Source organism: Vipera berus (genome assembly GCF_964194415.1).
Source record: "Vipera berus genome assembly, chromosome: 1".
Classification (NCBI taxonomy): Eukaryota; Metazoa; Chordata; class Lepidosauria; order Squamata; family Viperidae; genus Vipera; species Vipera berus.
Genome location: NC_138202.1, coordinates 97210411 through 97233114, shown reverse-complemented (window position 1 = coordinate 97233114; position 22704 = coordinate 97210411). Strand labels below are relative to the sequence as shown.

Genomic DNA, 22704 nt, shown 5'->3' with positions numbered 1-22704 from the left:
TTTCATTGCCCCAAGGTGTGGTCTAAGCACTAGATTAATGGCAGATAAATGGTTGAGGCAAATTTATGACAGGTTATGTCACAATGGATTATTATCCACCACTACAGTATCAGGGCTAGTATTCTGGAGAGTTCATAAAAATACTTTATGTGGCAGAGGCGGCTGGTGTACCTTTTGTTAATGGAAATGGTGGCAAACGGAACTTTTCTGTTGTGTGTCAATCAGGCAGTGGAAAGCATTTGAAAGGAGCACTTCACACAGGTGGTCTTCTACTTATGACCTTGATGGAGCCTGCCCGTTATAGACATAAAGTCATGATAAAGTTGGTCATCATAAAAATGATCCAATTTTAACATCATTTTTGTGGCAGTTGTTAAGTGAATCACCACAGTCATTAGGTGAATCGTGGTTGTTAAGTCAATGCCGTGATTGTTAAGCATGCCCACTCTTCACTATGGAGCATTTTTTATTGAAAAAAGGATGTAACTGGCAGTTTTCAGCAAAAACGTCATAAACTGTGGTCACGTGACCACAGAATGCTGCTAATGGCCATGCACATAGGCTAGTTGCCAAGCACCCAAGATATGGTCGCATGACCATCTCTGTACTATGGAATCGGGTCGTAAGTACCTTTTAGAGGGTTCACCATAACTTTGAATGGTCAATAAGTGACCAGACATAAGCCAAGGACTACCTGTATAGTATATTAGTATGAACAATGCACCCCTTCTTTAAGGTTAAATAGCTCCCTGAATCCTCTTCAAGATTCAGTGTAAGCACTTCAAAACCCTGTGGGTACATGGACAGTTGCTTCACTGGCTGTCTTGGGTACACACAGCTTCACACAGCTGGAGCAGCCATCAAAGCTGTTGCAATCCTATCAAGACGATGTTGTGGCTGTAATACTTCAAGAAAATGGGCTTGCACATAAATGAAACGTAAACTTGCTTTACGAAGCACCTGTTTTGAATGCTTGGCATAATCCTTTTTGCCGTGTCTCATTAGCTTTGGGATTGGTTATTTTCAGCAATATAGGAATTCAGCCCACAGGTTTTATATAGGCTGGAAAAATTTTATGTTGGTTCTGCCCACTGTCTTTCATGTTCCCACCTTTTTGTTATGTACCCCTTGATATACAGTAATTTTATTCAGTCAGTCTCCCTTGGTGACTTCACATGCCTCCCACTCAATCAAAACTGTGGCTAAAACCTAACACTTCCTATTTCTTATTCTCACAAGTGTTTTATTAACCTGTTCTATTTTTGCTGACATCTCTGCAGAGATAACATCAGGACTCACCGCAGCAGAGATGTGCAAATGAGCATAGTTTGCAAGATTAAATTGGGGCTCCTTTCACATACTACATTTGGCAATTTTGTCTAGTTTAGAAAACAGCTCTTGCTATACATGGTCTGTAAATGAAGGATTGTTCCTGCAACACACACACTTTTGATTTGTTCAAGTTTGCTCCCAGTGTCCCTAAATTCTTGCAGCAAAGTGACTTTTCACGGGTGAGCACCAAAGAATGCTGCATTCTTTCCTACACATCACAAATTTTAAAAAAGCCACATAAGTATATTTATTCATTCATTTGATTTTTAAGAAAACCTGCCTTTATTACTTTATATTAAGAATAATTTACATTATTTAATAAGTATAATACCTTTCCTATTTTCACAACAACCATGTGAAATGGGCCTTTAAGACTCTTTAGTATTGCATTTATGACTATTTCCAATGGAACACTTCCTCCATCGCTGGAGGCTTTCCATGCTAATGAAGACAATCAAAATACTGAAATTAGTGGAGAGCCTCTACAGCAGACATGTCAAACTCACGATGTCACATGACATTGCGCAACATATCAGGACAGTTTTGCCATTGCTGGCAATGGGGTGGGTGCAGCTTCCGGATCATGCATCCGGCCTGCGGGCCAGCAGTTTGACACCCCTGCTCTACAGAGTCTTCCTTTAAAATGATTTTATTGATACCAACCCAGAGTTGCCTGAAAAAAGGTCAGCAATATAATGTTTTAAGTGAATGAATGAAAGAGGAGCATAACGAGGCCACCATTCTGACTGAAAGGACCTATATATACTTGCCTGGGAGTAGGATTCATTGAATCCTATGCGATTCACCACAAAGTAAGGCTTGAATATGTACCTTTCTGCTTGGAGACTAGTGTTAAGTCTTCTATTAACCCATTTTTTGTTGTGAACAACGTATAAAAGGATTTCTTCTGTTTCTACACCACTTCATGCGCAGTGACATTGAACCAAGCTAAACAGGTCTTTCACTGTGGTATTGCGCATAGTTATGAGAGTGAATGGGAGGTTCAAAACAGGTAAGATAGTGGGGGGTGGGTGGCATTACAATTGATCCTGCTCCCTTTGACATCTAAGCATATAAAGCAGGGTAGAGACTCAATTACTGTCATCTTGCCTGTTTTTATTTCCCTTTTAGATGCCACCTGATGGGATTAAAACTATTGAGCAGACTGAGACTTACTGTGCATTAACACAGTGTGTCAGCATAGGTTTATGTTTTCTGTGTGAATGTGTATGCACATTTCTACATGTGTATGTGAGAGTGTAGTTCATATATAACAAACAGTTTGCACGAATGTATACAGATGCAGGCTCAATTCATTTTATAAAAGGAATGATTTATTTCATAAGCAATCTTCTGGGAGGGTAAGTCATTAATCCAAAATGTTTACTGAGTATGCCGATTTAATTTGCTCTGCCCATTTAGGGAGGGGGTTGCAGTCCCATACAAATGAGCCCTGGTAGTGTAGTGGTTAAAGTGTATTATTGCAGGCAAACTCTATCCACAACCTGGAGTTCTACCCTGACAGTGCTGAAGGTTGACTCAGTCTTCCATTCTTCTGAGGATGGTAAAATGGGGACCCAGATTGTTGAAGGCAATATGCAAATAATGCTTACATTGTAAATTGCCCCGAACGCACTGTAAAGTACTATGGGGTGGTATATGAGCCTAAAGTGCTATTGCTATGCTACACATCTGGTCACATTGCACATACTTTTTTTTGGGGGGGGGAAACAATTGCAGATTGATTTTGGTGATAGTTTTCAATCCCATCTGACAAATTAGAAGATTTTTGCTCATGTTTTTTAAACCATTTTCTGCCCTTTCTTTTCTATGAATCTTCTTCTTTTTCTTTTTCTTTTTCTTTTTCTTTTTCTTTTTCTTTTTCTTTTTCTTTCTTTTTCTTTCTTTTTCTTTTTCTTTTTCTTTTTCTTTTTCTTTTTCTTCTTTTTCTTTTTCTTTTTCTTTTTCTTTTTCTTTTTCTTTTTCTTTTTCTTTTTCTTTTTCTTTTTCTTCTTCTTCTTCTTCTTCTTCTTCTTCTTCTTCTTCTTCTTCTTCTTCTTCTTCTTCTTCTTCTTCTTCTTCTTCTTCTTCTTCTTCTTCTTCTTCTTTTCTTCTTTAAAAAAGATGGCTGTGTCTATAACACCAAATGCAGTTACAGTGGATAAAGAGAGAGAAAGAGGGAGATCCTGCACCAGAAGCTTATTTTATTCTTTTTTAGCCAGAGATTCAATAAAAAGCTCATTCTTCCCAAATGTGAAATATTTCAGACAAATCATTATTCAGAACTCCCCAGTTAGAATACCCTGTGATTTCCCATGAATGAGATTTGTAAAATGACAAAGAATCTTAACAACAACAGACTTTGGCATCTGCAATGTGAGTCAAGCAGAGTCAGAAGGATGCCAAGAGCATTGTGTTACAAGTACCACTCTTTTCTCCATAGGCGGCATTACAATGCTGCTCAGGACAAAAATAAAAGCAGCAAATTCATGTGGATGACACTGACCCTATACAAGAGCTTCAGGAATCAAAGTGTTGATAACATTTATGGGGTTAAGTTTTAATCTATGTATAAATCCAACCAACCAATTTATTTGTCAAGTTTCGTTAGATCTTTTCAATGCCCAATTCTGTATGGGAAAATGGATTTTTCTTTTTATAAAAAAAACACCATTTGTTTCTAATTTTCAATTTTTGTCTTTGCCTAATCCAGTAAAACTACATATTTTTCTTCCTCTGTCTTTTGCAACTGGCTTTCTATTGGCTAGCTTCCTTTTCTTTTTAGGAATAGGATCTTGCTCAAGCCCACGGAAAAGCATATAATTCATTTATCACCTCCATAGTTACATTTCTCTTTGCTCAGATTTGTATTTCTTTAGTTCATCTCCAATTACAGGCTCAGCTCCTAAACTTGGTAAAGCAAGGCATCTTCTAATCTGTACTTTAATATCATCCTTAGAAGCCCTACACTGATGCTTCCCATCAAATAAAGGAAATGTAAGACAATAGGGAAGGGAATGTCACCCTACCCACATATATTTCTCCTTGGGATTAAGGATACAAAAGGGTAGTAAGAATTGACCTTTTTGCTCTCCTCATTCATTACCCTTACACAGATATCAGAGTACTGACCGAGCAGAAGATGTTGGCTCTGTGATTTGTCGATGCATCCGAACATTGTGCACGCAGTTCTCCTTGGCCCCTGCCTTAGCGTCCAGTGGAATGTCTGGAGAAGTGTGGCTAATTTTCATGGAAGAGTCAGGGTAGGAAGTCGGCTGTCCCAGGAATTCCTCGCTATATTCTTGGTCATTGGCCTCTGTGTCTGTGTAGTTCAAGGATTCCTGCTTGTTGCCTAGCAGGCCACGCTCTCGCCATGGAACCCAACAAAGCTTCCAGGACACAAACAGAGATACCCCAAACAAAGCAAGTCCACATGCGGTGACCACCAAGGACAGCAAACTTACTGTGATATCTGGAACGAAGATAAAATAATACATGTTAACATTCAAAGAAATGCTGTTCTCCTAATGCAGGGGTAGGCAACCTTGGCTCTTTTATGACTCGTGGACTGCAACTCCCAGAATTCCTGAGCCAGCATGGTTGTCTACCCCTGTCCTAATGCCTAATGTAGACCAGGACTAAGCCTTTTTTGTGCAGAGCAAGTCCCCCCCCCAAAAAAAAAAGATTATTTCCAAGCCATTTTTCTTCTAAATGCCTCATTAATGTTTTTTTCCCCATTAAAGATTTCTGCTGTACATTTAACTAATGCTATCTTGCCTCATTATACGAAGGACTCGAATGGATCAATCTAAAAGCCTACAGAGTTCAACATTCAGTGATTGCATTCAACTAGCACCTCTCTGTAACAGTCAAAGACGGGATTTATGCCATAAAAATTGTATATTTATTTATTTGAATTCATTAGCTGCCCAGCTCCAATGGACTCTAATGTCTAAATTGTTTAAATGTAAATTATGTAAAATCACTGATGTGACCGCTGCCACCGAATGGGAGAAAAGAGAATCAAGATGCTTAATAATTGATTTGCAGTAACAATGAAAAAAAATGGCTTGCAGTCATACAGAAGTCTTTATGAATGCAAACATCAGTATACAAAACTTCAAAATGTTCTCATCTCTGCATGCAAATTTTCATACCAGGAATAATCTAATATCCTTTGTATTCCATCCAAAATCAGGAAATAATAGCTAACAAAATTAGCATATTAAAAGTGCCTTCAACTTGGTTTAATATCCTGACCTGTTCTGAAACAAGCACTCAGAGTTGCAAAGTTTTGATAAAATGGGACACTCTAATTAAGGGAAGACATTCAGCTTTGTTTATTCACTTGCAGAAAGAAAGACTATGCATAAGAGGAAAGAACTGTTCATATCTCAGTATGTTCAACGGATGGGAGATTTTGCTGTTCAGCTTATTTGCAGCTCAGAAGATTGACTTAGAAAATGGTGAATAGTCATGAAGCAAATGGATTTTTGTTTGGTTTTCTCTGTAAATATGCAAGAACATTATTTGATGTCTAAATATAGAATTTTGCAGACACAGGGACAGATAAGCTTGATCTGTTAATCAGACCAGTGTTTATCTTTCACGAGGGTATACAAAATTGTCCACATTAATCAAATTAGGGAAGTGCTAACATAGTTAACAGGAAAGAAATATTTTGTATAGAAACATTCAGGCCAGGAAAAATGCATCCAACAAAACTTCTAAACAACTATGTGCATGAATACTTTTGTCAGTCATGTGAAACAAGCCACACACACTCGCCAAGCAGTTCAATCCAGGCAAGAATTCACTATTTCAGCAGGCTCTCTTGAGCTGAGCTGAAAAGAATAGAAAGGACTTTGCATCTGAGATGCTTGGACAACATCCCAGTCCAGTTTACAGCCTAGGCTTTCTGGGGATCTCCAATCCAAATAACAGTCGGGTCCAACTTGGCTTAGATTTTTTGAGATCAGCCAATGTTCGTGAAGAACTGCTACTTGCCATGACTCCTTGAACTTTATATATAATCTTAAAATGTTTGTTCATCCATCCCAACTCCTGTAAAAATGTAACATAGAGAGTTAAGTCATGATTGTACTATGAAAATCAATGAAATACAAACAGGAGAGGGGGCCCCACCCCCACCCACACACAAAGGTGGTTAGATATAGTCAGCAGTCTCAACAGCTGCCAGAATGGTATAGAGCTGAAGAGACACAAAGAGTGAATTGGAGGAAGTAGTCTAGTTTCAATTAAAGATGTGTGTTTTATAGAAGAGGTGTTAAAGAGTTTTATTGAGCTATAGTACTTTATACTTCAATGAAATTTTGATTGCATGCATCAACGCTCTGGGTTATCTGTCCTTGAATTTTCATAAAGTGGAGCTCATCGCTGAATCTGCATAAAGCACATTGTTGAGGTGGTATGTATCTGCTTTATGCTCATTACTCTACAGAAGTCCTGCTTGAATAATAGCACTAATACAAATGCTACTTAAAATCATCACACAGTTTAGTAAATGAGCCTGTCCTACTTAGGAATTTCTCTTTGGTCCTCCAGCATAGCTACAAGGAGATTTAAAACAACTATTGTCTGAATCTGATTAAACCATAGTATGCCTTTACAGGTAGTTTCTTGACTTATGACTGCAACTGAGTGTGAAATTATGGTAATAAGTTGTGTTGATCATTAAGTGGGTCATTTCTGCACAGCCATTTTATGACCTTTTCTGCAGCAGTCGTTAAGTGAATACTGCAACTGGTAATAAGTAACCTGATAATCTGCAAAGGACATTTTTTGTCAGAAACCAGAAGTAAATAACAGTAAATAATAAATAATCACAGTCACATAAATGCGGGCCGGTTGCCAAGTGTCCAAAATGAGATCATGTGACTGCAGAGGGATTTGATCATCAGAGCTTCAAATTCAGGTCATAAGTAGCTTTATTTAGGTCTGTTGCTAAATGACCAGACATAAGACGGGGACTACCATGTACATCTGAACTACCTCAAAGGATAGTTTACTGATATAAACCAGAATTAGAAAACTTTCATTTTTGCCTGTGTTTACGTGAGTAATAAATAGATAGAGTTATCTAGCCTGGCATTCTGCCAATGGGACTATCAAAAAACACACTGACTTAGAACTAGCATACGAACCAATAAGGAAGCGGATCACCCGAATCACCAATCAACAACAGAGCTGACCACCCCCTCACCAGTTGGAATTTTGCATCTCACAAAAACCAGTCAGAGGTCACAGGACCAGAATCAATCTTGTGATTCAAACAGTCTTGTGACTCAATCAAACTTGTGATTCCACCAGTCACAAGACTGACCAATCACCCAGGACCTATATAAACAAACAAGACATTTCACCCAAAACCCAACTGAAGATGTTACCTAGTTTGGTAACGAGACATCCGTGAGCCAAGTAGCAAAGTTGGAGGACAAACCTCTGCCTAACTCTACAACCCGAGTTATAAATATTCTCTACAATTTCTAGAGATAGGCTGTTTCTGAACACAGATTATAAAGGTGTGCTACTTCCTTTCCACACTTGTTGTGTTTCAGAAGTGTCTACACCCCTGCATTCAAATAAAAAAAAGGGAGGGTGGAAAAACAATCCTGAACCTCCACAATGGACAGTATCTTCTTTTTTAAAAAAAAAATCTTTTCCTTCCTTTTTTGGTTGCATATTGGGAGAGAAGGTGAGATTCTAAAACTAATTGGATAAAAGGAAGCTTTAAGGTTTCTCCATCTATGTATGCATGAAAGTTCTCATCTGGATTGAGTGTTCACACTAATTACGTATATAGATAAAAATATCTGTACTGCATCCTGTACAATAACTTAACGCATCCTTAAAAATAGGCATTAACCTACCCAGTGATCTTTAGTACAAAACTGGGTTGCTACTTTGAAACTGCATTTGGAGTTTATACATATGTTTTTAGAAAGTTTGATTTCCTTTTTTAAAACTTCTTTTCCTTGTATCAAGGCAAGAGTGGCTAGAGCAGTGTTTCTCAACCTTAGCAGATGTATTTTCTCTGCAGATTGAAAACAACAGTTTAAAGGCTTCCCACAGATTCAGAAACAGTATTTTGGTGATATACTGTCATCATTCTCTCTCTCTCCCAGAGGAATAATGTGAACGAGAAAGAAGAGACACTGTTAAGAGTCAAAAAAGAAAGAGAGAGAAACAGGAAAGGGGGAAAATGAGCAATACACTTTAGACATCTGAAACACTTCACAAAGCAAAATAAAAGGGAACAAATATGAAGTGCAACAATTTTTTGCCCTAGACTTCCCAACTCCACAGATATGTGGCATCTTGGCTTGAGCTGATATACATTGCAATGACCTTAAATGAAAGGCACACCAGAGAATCACCGCCAGCAATAGTATTCCAAAAGCTCTATGGCAGGGGACCCAATTCCCAGGCCACGGCCCAGTACCAGGCCGTGGCCTGTTCAGAACCAGGCCATGCAAGCGGCAGGTGTGGCCCAGAACCCCTTTCCCCCCTGCCCCTGCTGAACCTCTGAACGGGCGGAGGTGCGCGCGCAGCTCTCCAAACCTTTGGAGAGGTGCGTGTGCACCTCCACCCAAACGGGCAGTGGCGCCGCTCGTTTGGAAAGCTGCCAGATGCCCCGCAACCTCCAGGTGAAAATCCTCCATCTTACCTCTCATAGCGCTCCCTTAAAAATTCCGTTCCCGGCGAGGCCCCGGGCTTTTAAAAGCCACCGGGGCGCGGCCGCTGTAGGTGAGGACCAGCTTCCTGGCTCGCTCCCTCTCTTTTCCGCAGGCATTTGCTCGAAAGTGTTTAAGTTTATTGCTCAAATGATGTTTCTAATTAGCGCTTCGGACCATAAATCCGAGCGGCTTTTGTTTTCCAACTGATTTATTATTTACCAGAGCATCAACCTCAGACGGGGCGGCAGGGAGAGAGAGATGGGGAAGCCTCAAACCGAGAGAACAGCGGGGATCCATCCACTCGAGGTCTGCGAATAGAAAGGAGGCTGGCGCCGAGCTAAAGCTGCCAACCCGCGCCTTCTCCCTGGCAGGAGCCCCAGGGATGGGGATGGGGGGGTTGTCAGGAAGACCGGCCCCTCGAGCGTAACTCGGCTCTGGGACACAGCCACTGGGAAACTGAGTTGGGGGAACTCTAAGTAGCAGGCGTGACCAGCGGAGACGTGGCTGCAGATGGGCTGGAGCACTCTCGGGTGTGGAGGCGAGGGCGCGGGGCCCTTGGCCGGGGTTGTTTCCTTGGCCTCTCCGGAAAGGCACGGATTCCAAGAGAGGCAATCTAGCCTGCGCCACGAGACAGGAGGTGTCATCGATGAAGCCGTTTGCCTCCCACCTTGTGCCCAAGCCCGTCCCAGTTCCGGGATTTCTACTCCTGGCCAGATTAGATCTTCAACTGTACCTCGCCACCCGGGTCCCTCTATTTTTGAGGGAGGGGAGAGGGAGGAGAAACTTATTGTAAAAAAAAAAGAGGGAAAAGACTCCGCTGGAAGCAATTCCTGCTTTACAAAAGCCACTAGGGCCGAGAACTTGACACATGAGACCACTGCAGCTGGACTGGGCGAGTCTATAGGTGCTGCCGTACAACAGCCACCAATGGTTTCTAGCGGGATGCAGAAGGTTATGGCCTCTTGCAAACTCGGTTTTCTGTTCCGGCTACGCGATTCTCCGTCAGCCCACTGTTCACGGCCCCCCTGAGGGACGGGAACCAGAGCAGCGGACTGAACGAAGAGATGGGGGGGAAGGGATTGTTGGGAGCAACTGGTGCGCCCCCTTGCCAATGGACCTGGTGCCTTGGAGAACACTGGTCGCCCCCGGTGCCCCCTGGCCGCTGGGTCCTACTCAGTTCTAACACCCGATGGGATGGATGAACGGAGAAGATAACGGGAGAGGCAAGACTTGGCCTCAGTTGTCCTTCAAGTTATAGCAATCCCAAAATCCCAGAAATGCGGGATTGCTTATTTCCAAGCACCTCGGAGAGAACAAAGGGTTCCAGCAAGGCGGCTGAAAATTATTGTTGTTGCTGTTTGCCGAGATCCGAAAATCTCGTCGTTTTTAATTGAAATACAATTGTGCACACACATATCCCGTATGTCACCTATTTAGCGCCCAACTAGAAAATAAGATATATCTTGCTCACACATAGGCTACTGAAGATTTCCCCAAAATATTAAAGAATTCTGTAAGTATCTACTGGAATGCGGCGGGGGGGGGTTGTTAGTGGCGAATGAACTTTTTTCTCAGAAAAGAGCCAATACTTTCACTTAGCTCTCCCTTTCTGTAAAATAGTTTACAATTTATTTAAGATTAAGCACAAACCTTTTTGCATGGAAGCCTCGGCTGACCCGCTTACATTGGCACTTAAGAATAAATCCCCCTTTGAGAGGAAAAAAACTAATAAATCTCGAGATACTGAAATGTGATAATTGTTAAAACAATTGCTTCCGAGATCGCTGGCTGGAGTCCAGCAGGAATTCCATTTGTAACTACAAATATGTGCCAATCTCCAAATTCGAAACCTCTGATATTAAACCATACCTACTGATGGTTCATTTTGCAACTATACATTAGGTGTACTGCACAGCAGTGGCGGCGTCCGTTTGGAAAGCTGCTGCGGCCCGCTTGCAGGCTGCCGCCTTCCTCCGAAGGCAGTAGCGTTGCAAACGGGCCACGGCAGCTTTCCAAACAAGCGGCGCCACTGCCTGTTCGGGCGGAGGTGCGCGCGCACCTCTCCAAAGGGGAGACCCGTCGCCGCGCAGGTGCCTCCCATTTTGCGCATGCGCAAAAAATTTTTTGCGCATGCGTGTGCGCGCGCACTTTTTGCGGCTCCCACTTTTTTGTTTGTGTGATGGAACCGGTTCCGAGTGGCTCTTTTCCTTTTTCTGGTTGCCGACCCCTGGTATAGGGTTTTCTGCCTGAGGAGGGGGTTGGACTAGATGACCTCCAAGGTCCCTTCCAACTATTATTATTATTGTTATTAATCCAAATTTTGATCACATGTCCATGGGGATGCTGCAGTGGTTGCAAGTGTGAAAAACAGTCCTAAGTCACCCTTTTCAGTGTCATTATAATTTGAATGGTCACTAAATGAATGGTTGCAAGTCAAGGATTATCTGTATTCATAGGACACCAGAGGAGATTACTATTTTACTATGTGGTATCTTTATACAGGATTGCAGTAAGCATCTGTTCTCAGTCAAGCTAGTGAACCATAATCTTCTATACAAATGAAAAGTAAATGTTTATATAGCACACTTCCACTCTTAAAAATAATTGGAAGCAAGTATTCTATATATATTCTAAGCATAACAACTTCATATAGGATTAAACAATGAGAAAGACTATTTTCACACCTACTTCATTGCATTTTAAGTACAATGGAGTTTTTCAGATAAGTGTCACTGAATCAGGTCAGAGCATGGCATAAAGAAAACGGCCTTTGCAAGAGATTGCACTGCATAAACAGTGGGGCTGGTAGAGAAATGCAGCCAAGTAAAGTATATTTTGGGATTGCCACATGGAGCAGTTGATATTTAGAAAAGTAATTCATTATACCCAGGAAAACTGTGAAGCAGTACTTGGCAAAACAACTTGATGAGCAACATTTAATAGTTCTCAGAGCCAAGTGCTGAAGCTGCAGTTTTATGAACAGCTTTTTCCTTGTATCTTCTTTTTCCTGGCAAGCATTTCTGCAAAGCTATCTTCTCGTCCTTACAATCTTTATCTCAAAGAATGAGTAGTATTCATTATCACTTTTACATCACATTATCAGAGAACTTGGGAAACTGAAGAAACAACTCAAAACAAGCAACATATGTTCTGGATAACCTGTCTAATTTGCAGCATTTAAATTGACTCCAAATTTAGGTTATAGGATGAGAACATTATGATACTGAGTGTGACCCACTCGGTGACGTATTAAAACAAACAAATAGACATAATACACCTCAGCTCAGAATGAAGATTCCTTCCTTCCTTCCTTTTGTTATAACATGGATAGAATTGAAAAAAGGTGGCAAGTAGGTCAAATATTATTGAATTTATATTTAGAAGAAAACTGCTTGTTGAAAGAGAAAAGCTGCATATGCTGAACATTTCTCCTCACTTGCAGCTGATTTTTTTTTATCCTGCTCCATTCCAAACGTTATTGAATATGCTGTTAAGTATCTTTTGAGAAAAAAGACACCAAGTGCAAAGCTCTGCAGTAATTTCTGCATGGACAGACCTTTGTCCTTGCAAAGTGTGAAAGATACCAATGTCAGAAGATACAAAATGGGGTTACCCTGTGCCTACCCATCGAAAAGAGAAAGGGCAATCTGAAATTGATAGGTTGCCATGAGGAATACTCAATATTACTTATTCATGACCTAACTTTTCTATTCACACAGCTTCTTTATTTCAGCTCTTCTATGAAGGGATGGATTGATCACTAGATGGGATTAATAGCTGACAGTATACTATATATCTTCACCTCCTCTCCTCTCATCTTGCAACAAACAAATGTACCTTTGAAAATAAATAAATAAATACATACATGAATGAATGAATGAACAAACAAACAAACCAACCCATAAGCATTTCTGAGGTGTTCTTTGAATGAAGTTTCCACACCATCTCTTGGTGAAACCACATTTATACCTGCTCAAAAACAGCCTACTGAGTTCAGTGGAACTTACTTCAGCTAGTAGACTATAACTTCAGGCACTCTGGTCTGGTATATCTCACTGAACACAATAAGTCTTGTGAGATGTGCACTGGAGTATTCTGTTAAGCATTTATATTTAGATATTTAGAATATTCCTAATTAGACTGGACAAAATGATTAATATACAATAATTAAATTCAACTTTTTCTACAACTATGGGCTTTAAGTAAGTAGTTTCTGACTTTGCCCTTGACATGCATACAGTTAAATTCTGTTTGCATATTATCAACAGAGTCAAAAGTGGGTCAATAGCCAAATGTTTCATCACTGCTCCAAGGAAAACTAAGGTGAAAAATAGGTTGGTTTTAATTAAAATGTTACACTGCCTTGAGTCTGACAGAATAGCATTCTACATATGAACATAAATCAGCCTCACACTCAATAGCCATCATTGATTCACAGATTGAACAAATCTAGGTTAATTATAACTAAAAACTTTTGCTTATTCTTAAGCTACAAAAACTGAAACGAATGGGAGATAACAAAGATAATGCCAAAATATTATGGAAGCCAGATTATACATAGATCAAATAAGGGAAATGTACAGTACACAGCAACTTTTCAGGTCCTGATAAAATATAAGTTGCAAACTATCTGGAGGATTCACACGTTTGGGAAGATTAACCTATGTTGTTTAAGGCTGTCCAACCAACCTACATCAATCATGAAATTGTATAGGAAGGAAACTCAGTTGCCTTATTCCACAGGTCTGCAACCCGCGGCTCCGGAGCCTCATGCAGCTCTTTCAGCCATCTCCTGCGGCTCCCAGTCTTCTGCTATGTGTAGTCCCCCCCCAAAAAAAAACGGGACTAAAAAAGTTCAACCAATCAATTCAAATATGCAGGGTAGGTGCATATCTCGCCTTGGCTCCACTCTTCAGTCAAACCCTGTTCTGCGCATTTGTGCATGTACGCGCATGCGCACACAATTTTTGCGGCTCCCAGTTTTTCCTTTTCTGAGGGAACCGGTTCCGAGTGGCTCTTTCACTGTTTCAGGTTGCTGACCCCTGCCTTATTCCATTTGTAACAATCTTCTTCTGTTTTCCCATTATTTATTGTTTTATCTTCCTACCAAAAAGAATTCTATTAATGGAGTGAAAAAATATGGCATACATCTTTTGGCTGGAAGTGTAAGGAGCCCCATTCAGAAGAAAAGTGGGAGAGAATGCAAATGTCAGCAATACACTTGAGCGAAAATCATCAAGTAATATAAAACAGCTTGGCACTATCAGAAATGCCAAACTGCTAGGGATGGAATAAGCAAGGTTGGGAATAGAGTAAAATGGGACAACTTGCCACAGCCAACCAGCTGTGGGAGAAACTCACCACAGGACAATTCAATAAATACAAAAGTTAAATTAATTTTAATGGAACCATGACCAACAATAATAAAATAAAGAAAGTCACTCCAGAAATACAAGAGTTACAATAATTTCAACAAAAATGTGATCACCAAGAATAAAAATAACTGAATCAAATGATTAATACAATGTTAAACTGTCCTGTAGCGAGTTGTCCCATTGCAAGTTGGCTGTGATGAATTGTTGGCCATGGTGAGTGGTCCTAAACCCAGAACAGAGGCCCTGGAACTGAGACACAGATGTCAAGTATACCTCCCATGACGAAATGACTACCTTCAGGGCTTTAACATGCACAGATGGGAAAAAGAGATACAGACTCTGAACCACTGGACTATATATGTGGTCTGAATCTTATAGTTTACAGTTGCTAGCTTTTTACTCCAATTACAGCTTTTCTATTATCTGTAATGAAATTAGTTTAAAAAGACCTGTGTCTCTCAATTTGTGCCTAAAAGCCTTATTCTTTTAAGTATCAATAAACCAGTCTGGTCTAGTGGTAAAGGCACCAGGCTAGAAAGTGAGAACCTACGAGTTCAAGTTCTGTCTTAGCCATGAAAGCCAGCTGGGTCAGTCACTCTCTATCAGCCCATCCCACCTCACAGGGTTGTTGTTGTGGGCAAAATAGGAGGAAGAAGGTGTGTTGGATATGTTCACCAGCTTGAGTTATTTGTAAAAATAATAAAGGTGGGATGTAGATAGATAGATAGATAGATAGATAGATAGATAGATAGATAGATAGATAGATAGGCAGGCAGGCAGGCAGGCAGGCAGGCAGGCAGGCAGGCAGATCTGGCTGAAGTGTGTTGTGAACAGTTTATCTGTTTGGGTACAGTTTAAATACAAAAACTTGTTCTAAAATTGAGCATGTTTATTTCTTTATCAAATTTATATGCCATTCATTTCATAAGCAGTGACTCTAGGCAGTGTACAGCAAAAAAAACCAACTCGTATAAAAAGAATGAACTGTAGGAAAAGAGATGGCAGAACCTGGGGTGGAGTTAAAAGAGGGATCAGCCTAGAATCCCTATATAACCACAAACAAGCTAAGTCCAACTGAAGATTAGTCTTAGCAAAAGGCAATAACTACCTTTTTGCTACATGTTAGTGACTTTCTATAATGGTTATTAACATGAAGAAAACATGGACAAATATATATTATTATTAAGGAGAACATCTTTTGGGGGAGGGTTAAATCTCAGGACAAGAATGGAAAAAAATAAAGATGCAGGATCCAGTCTGGGTTAGTCACCCACCTAGGCTAGAGAGAAGTTTCCTGAAGCACGAGTTCAAAACTCGGGAGACAAAACTCTGGTCTCGGTGACCGGCTCAGATTGGATCTTGCAGCATTATCCTGGGACACATATATTCCCCTTCATTCATGAAAAATAAAGAGTTTTTATATAAAATGCAGAACATTTGCATTACGGTTACACTGGGATCTAAATTAACATAATCAATTTTGTAAAAAAAACAAGGCAGCGCCCCAGACATTCTAAGACAGGGCTTTTCAACCTTTTCACCCATTGTACCACTTTTAGGATAAGGCAATGTCTGAGTACCACCAGTCGCCCAACAAGCTGTCAAAAACTTGACCCCCCCAAAAAAGGAAAAAAAATGATAAAGTACAGGTAGTCCTTGACTTACAACAATTCACTTAGTGACCAAAGTTATGATGGCACTGAAAAAAGTGACTTATGACCCTTTTTCACACTTATGACTGTTGCAGCATCCCCAGGGTCATGTGATTTACATTTGGATGCTTGGCAACTGATTCACACTTATGATGGTCACAGGGTCATGTGATCACTTTTTGCAACTTTTGACAAGTGAGGTCAATGGGGGGGAGCTCATCACTCAAGGTTGCAGGGTGCCTGTGTGTATGTGGGAATCCATGGGTCTCTGGTGGAAGGGGGTGGGACTGGGGTGGGTGCCCTCCTTCCTCCCTCTCTCCCATTGTCTCTTCCTTCCTTCCTTTCCTCCTTCTTTGTCTCTTCCTCCCTCCTTCCCTCCCTCCCTTCCATTGTCCAGCGCTAGGATGCCCAGACCCCAGCCTGTAAAAAATCACGGACTCTGCCTCTGGCTGCAGCTTCTCCTCCAATTGGTCCCGCTTTCCCTGTGCAGACCAAATGGGAGATCCGCTCCAGGTTTTCGAGCCAGCCCACCCGCCTGCCTGGTTCCCAAGTCAGATGTGTCCTTAGGGCTAAGGGGCTGCTCTGGCTGCTGCGTTCCCCGCCTGCCTTTCAAGTTGGGATAGACTGCAGCTGCTCTTCAATTTTGGAAGGAAAGATGCTGGAGATGCCTCTGGGAGACGTTGGAGAGGCGGCTAAGCCAACTCAAGGTCCCTCTTGCTGGGCACAGTGCTGGCTGTTTCCCCTGTCTGCTCTCTCTGTCCAGGAATCCTCCTGACTGGCCGCTGGGAATACGCACGGCAGAGGCACTACTCGCGGCCGGAGGGTGATCGCACACGGAAGCAGGACAGCCACACATGGCAGAGGCGCTGCTCAGGCTGGAGAGGAGGCCAGGCAGATTGCAGGCACTGGCGGCAGTGCCGGTGTGGAGGGCGCTCGCACGTGCGATCACCCTCCAGCCCCAAGCAGCACCTCTGCCATGCACATCTGTCCTATTCGCATGTGTTCTCCCTCTGCGTCGGTGCCACTGCAAGGGCCTGCAATCTGCCCAGCCTCCCTTCCCTTTCCTTCCTTCTTTGTCCCTTCCTTCCTTCCTTCCCATTGTCCCTATCTTTTTTCTTTCCTTCCTTCCTTCCTTCCCTCCCTCTTTTGCGATAGGTCAAGTGAGAACGAAGCAGCCCTCGGGTCTGCGCTGCTGCAAGCGCCGGTGTCGCCTGGGCTCCTGCCCAGCTCACTTGCTTACAGGGAAGGCCTCCGTTACCGGAAAGAGGCTCAAGAGGAAAAGGGGCAGCTGGGGATGCCCTGAACTATCTCGTGCTCAACTGCCCGCTTACCGGAGCTGCACACCAGGATCGAAAGAACCACAACCTGTAATGGGAGGCGGCAGCCATGATGAGGCCACTTGGAAGTGTTTTCGTCTTTCCCACCATAACTGCCCCTCCTCTCTCTCTCTCTCACCCGCCCCCATCGCAAAATGACCCTCCCCTCTGTGGTGGTCCCCGCAGTCTATCGGAGAGCAAGAACCACGGTGGCACACCCTCCTGCTGAGCGCAAGAGTTTAACGGCATCACCCAATTACAAGCCGCTTCTGGACTTCAACTCCCAGAATTCCTGAGTCAGACACGCTGGCGTGGGGATCGGTTTGGAGGTGTGGAGGGGAGCGGCCAAGGGCACGCACTGGGAGCCGAAGTTGAAGGCTGAAACGCCTTCAGCTGTAACTGCTTGCACGTGTTTGTTTGTGTGTGAGCAGGGATCAATGTTGCTTTCCAGGTGATAAGTGCTTCTTCCGGACTCAGCAGATGGGCCAGGATCAGTGCTGCTTTCCAGGTGATTGGTGCTTATTCAGGGCTCAGCAGAAGCACCAGGATCAGCGCCGAGCTCCAGCCCTGGCAGCCCCAAAGAAGCGCTGATCAGCTGCAAAGCTGCGCTGATCCCGGCGCTTGAGCCCTGGCAGCCCCAGAGCCAGTCTGCTACTTCCCTCCCAGCCTCACTGGCCGGGACTGCTGCCAGGAAGCCGTCAACCCGCTGAGAGCTCTCTGTGGACTGGAGCCCATCGGCAGAGGTTGGGGCCAGCTGTACACGCCAATCAGCTGGCGATTCTTTACGGCCGGCCCTGGGGAGGGTGGGGCCTTGCTCTGCACCTGCACTCTTTGTGCGGCCTAGGGTTCCTGCAGGCCGTCGCCAAGCAGCATTTTTTCTGCAACCAAGTGAGCTGGGAAGGGGAGGAGCGGAGGGGGGAGGAAGGCGACACCGTGTACCACCAGCCCGGTCCTCACGTACCACCAGTGGTACGCATACCACTGGTTGAAAAGCCCTGTTCTAAGATGCAGGAGCCTTGATAACTAACCATGGGCCAATTTTCTATCTCCAAGACCTCTCTGCCCAAACCAAGTCATCCAGACCTTAATTTAGAAGTGAGACCCTACCACCTCCTAAGATAGATGCAGACCAAAGAACCAGGTCAGATATCTGCATAGTACATTCATGCCAGACTGGCATGCCAGAAGTTGCTATAGTAGAACTGATGGCTCTCAGCTCTATGCTGGAATTAGGCTGAGCAAGGAGCATTAAAGTCCTCTCTTAAATATAGCAAATTGCTGGATTTTTTGCTCTGGCTGCTGCTTGCTTTCCTAACAATTTCTATTTTTTTGTTAGCACTTGGCATGTTGTTTAAATACACTTCCAAATTCTCCATCTAGCTGGATTCGTTTCTCAACTTGCTGTGGCTTCTGCTGCAGCATATGACTGCCTAAGGTGCTTGAAAGCAAGCCTGATTAGTTTCCTATTTCTTGCTGCTTTTGCTCATCTTGGTACCTCTCTGCTCTTTATGTAGGGCAGAAGGGTTTTACAGCCTGTCTCAGCCGAGAAATTTATAGCTGCGTAATTACCCTTAACAGTCAGGCAGCAGCAGAGCCAGGAAAGCAATGACCATCCTCTCGTCAGGCTTTCAAGTGGTAGATCAAGAGCCACAATGTTGACAGCTAGAGAGTCCCTCATGACTGTGATTGGAAGCTTATTGTGTTTTTATTAATGATTTTATGTTATGGTGGCTCTTTATAATGTTTCATAATGGTGAGCCATCCTGTCCCACAAAGTAGGCTGTGTACAAATGCTGTAAAATAAATAAACCAAACAAAACAATGCAACTATATTTATATAAATGAAAAATAATTTCCCACTCTCAAGAAATAGGATGCACAGAAGAAAAATATCATTGTCCACCATGACCATATTCTTACATATTTTAAGATTAACTTCCCATTTTAAAGTTAAATTATTTAGGGGAAAATAACTTCCTTTTTACGTAAAGACTGAATTGCACTAGCTTTTACATTTTTTATTATGTGGAACCGAAACTATAATTTCATACTTTAAAATGCCCAAGAAAAGGGGGCTTAATTGACTATGGGATTCAAATGCCAAGAAGTAAAATCCCATTCCATGACATAGCAGAACACAAAAGCCGAAGTGTTCCAGTGTATCACAGTCCTCCATGAAAACTGTTTTCCCTTTTGTTCAATCATGTCTGATTCTAGGAGACTACCTGGACAAAGTTCCTGCAATTTTCTTAGCAAGGTTTTTCAGAAGCAGTTTGTATTGTCTCTTTCCTAGGGATGAGAGAAAGTGATTGGCCCAAGGCTTTGTGTCTAAGGTGGGTCTAGAACTCAAAGTTTCCTGGTTTCTAGTCTGATGCCTTAACCATTACACCAAACAAAAATTCTCTGCAACCTTGGAATATACAAGCTGATCATAATGAGAGATCCGATGCAAGCACAGACCAAAACAGAAAGCGAAAATGAGCAGGAATGACTTGCTTTTAAAACAAAATTGTCACATGATAAAGAAAAGAATACAAAACCAGTAGGTGGCTGTCTACAGATATACACAATTAGTTTTCAGATTAAAAAAATGTATGGATTACAGAAGCTCGTGGTTAGTGGATAATCTGGTTCAATCATGTCCAATTCTTCTCTCATTTCACTACAGACATTTCAATGTCAGCATTTATTCTATTACTTGAGCAATGGAACATTTGCTTGCTAAGACACAGGGCCAAGAGACCCATTCAGTGCCACATTACAAAATAAACAGAAATTCCTTTCTTAGATTAGAGGGGTGTCAAACTGCGGGCCCACGGGCCAGACGTGTCATGCTGAAACCATGCCCACCCCATTGCCAGCAATGGAGAAAAAGTCAAGCTACGTTGCGACATGTCATGTGACGTTGCGAGTTTGACATCCCTGAAGAAGAAACAAGAAGGATGTTTGCATATTCCCCCAGGTGAGCATTTTTACTAACTTTTGTAGAGCAGGACTTGTTAGAATTAGGTAATGTAATTTGTTAGAATCAGGCAATATAATTTCTTGTATTCACTGTCATATAGATTCAAATATAGGCATATACTTTGTCATTCAGTTGCAGTGAAAATAAAGAATAAATATCTCCTAGCAACACAGAAATAATGTTGAACCAATGCATTGAAATCTAGTGTTATGTATGCAGGCACCTGCATAGCAACAGCCACCAGGGGGCGTTGGCCTGGACGGTTTCGGCAGAAAACCCAGTTTTGGCAGGAAACCTAGGGCCAACCCCATTGGCTGTCCGCTTACCTGGCCGGGTATTTAAGGAGGCCAGGTAACCCTCATTCCCCCAGTTCACTGCCTCCTTCCAATAAAGAGCTGAACTCACACACCGGCTGGCGTCTCTTCCTTGCGTCGGACCCACTACACAACAGTGGCGACGAGGATGGGATTGCTGCCGACAAGGAGCTGAAGTCACCGGGGAGCGCTCCGCAAGCTGAAGGGAAAGGCATTTTCCTTCCCTCTCCCCCCCACGGCCGCCAGCCGACTGGACCAGCCGACCGGACCACGCCGGTCACCGTATCCGCGACCGAGACCGCACACCGCACCGCGACCAAACAAGCACCGCGATGGCAAGGGCTGGACGACAACCCCCAAATTCTGTCCCCCAGAATGCTCCGGTGGTCCATCTTCCTTGCAGCCTACAATTGCAAGCTGGTGCACAAGCCAGGGAAGGAGATGGGCCATGCAGACGGTCTAAGTAGGCTTCCCTTAGACAACCCAGATCCAGACCCAGCCCCAGCCACACAGATCCTAGCCCTACAGGAACTACCACAGTGTCCCGTTCATGCCAAGGACATTGCCAGCCACACAGCCACAGACAACATCTTGGGTAGGGTGCACTCATGGGTTTGCACGGGGTGGCAGGGCAAATCCCCGGGGCCTGAGTTCCAGGCCTATTTCACCAGATGCGACGAGATCTCCACGCACAAGGGTTGCCTCCTCTGGGGTAGCAGGGTCATCATCCCCACCGTACTACGGGCCAGGGTATTGGACTCCTTACACGAGGGACACCCGGGGGTGGTCAGGATGAAGGCTCTGGCCAGAAGCTACCTCTGGTGGCCAGGGTTGGACAAGGACATTGAGGATCGGGTCAAGGCCTGTTACACGTGCCAGAGATCCAGGCCAGAAATGCCGCACGCACCAGTGCACCGGTGGGAAGCCACACACACCCCCTGGTCCCGCATCCACATTGACTATGCGGGGCCATTCCAGGGCCAACTGTTTTTGGTAGTGGTGGACAGTCACTCCAAGTGGTTAGAGGTAAACCCTGTTCCCAACATGACCTCGGGGAGGACAATCCAGGTGCTCAGAGCTCTTTGCCACACACGGCCTCCCCAACGTAATTGTGTCTGATAACGGGCCTCAGTTTACCGCTAATGATTTCCAGGCGTTCTTGAAGGCGAACTGGATTAGGCATGCCACCTCCGCGCCCTTCCATCCATCAACCAACAGGCAAGCCGAACGGATGGTAAGGACGACCAAAGATGCACTCCGGCGCATCATCAGTGGGGACTGGCATCACAGGCTGGCGAAATTCCTGCTCGCCCAACACACTACACCATGCGTGGCTACCGGGAAGAGCCCAGCAGAACTGCGATGGTGTTGTGACTCAGGGCCAGCCTGTGGGCCCGGCAGCCGGCTCGGATGTATCGGATGACTCAGATGAGGGGGAGGAGGAGGGTGTGGAAGACGAACCGGCTGATGATGGCTTGCAGGCTTGGCAGAGCCCTCAGCCGGGGCCCTCTTCTCAGCTGCGTGAGCCCGATAGTGCGGAGGATGATGACCCACAGCTGGCCCTGTTCAAGGACGCCCGACGCAGGAGGCAGTCGAGCAGGACTAAGCAGAAAAAGGCTGCGGGTCTCCTCGGGAGGAGGCACAGGGAGACCACGCCCTGAACTCTAAATAAAAGGAGTGTTTGGGGAGGGGCTGGTTGCTGAAAGCAACCCTTCCGCTTGAGGATTCAAGTTCCTGTGCTTTTGGTTTCTTGTTCTGTTGTTTTGCTTGTGAATTAAACTTGGCAGACGCTTTGCAGCCTCAGACGCTCTCCAGTCTCTACTGCTTGAACAGGGGTTTGCCTTATTACAAGGCCGGTAGTTGGCTGGTTCAGAACAGATGGGGACGGCGCCTCATCACCAAGCTGGACCGTTTGCACCCAGACCGGGTAGCAGCCGAGACCGAAAGGCCACCATCACCATCATCACCATCATCACCATAGCCATCATCACCTGCACACAGGGTTCTCAACGTAGGGGACCTGGTCTGGGCAAGGAACTACGGGGCTGGACAT

General features: G+C 43.7%; 1 protein-coding gene across 1 annotated transcript in view; it reads right to left on the bottom strand.

Annotated features, from left to right (window-relative positions):
* Window positions 1-22704, bottom strand: part of LOC308673228 (synaptotagmin-9-like) — a gene marked incomplete at both ends in the record, with an annotated part of 96951 nt that overhangs the window by 35062 nt on the left and 39185 nt on the right. Inside the window, 1 exon segment of the mRNA XM_081336771.1 lies at window positions 4465-4804. Within this exon segment, the coding sequence (XP_081192897.1) occupies window positions 4465-4804 (340 nt within the window).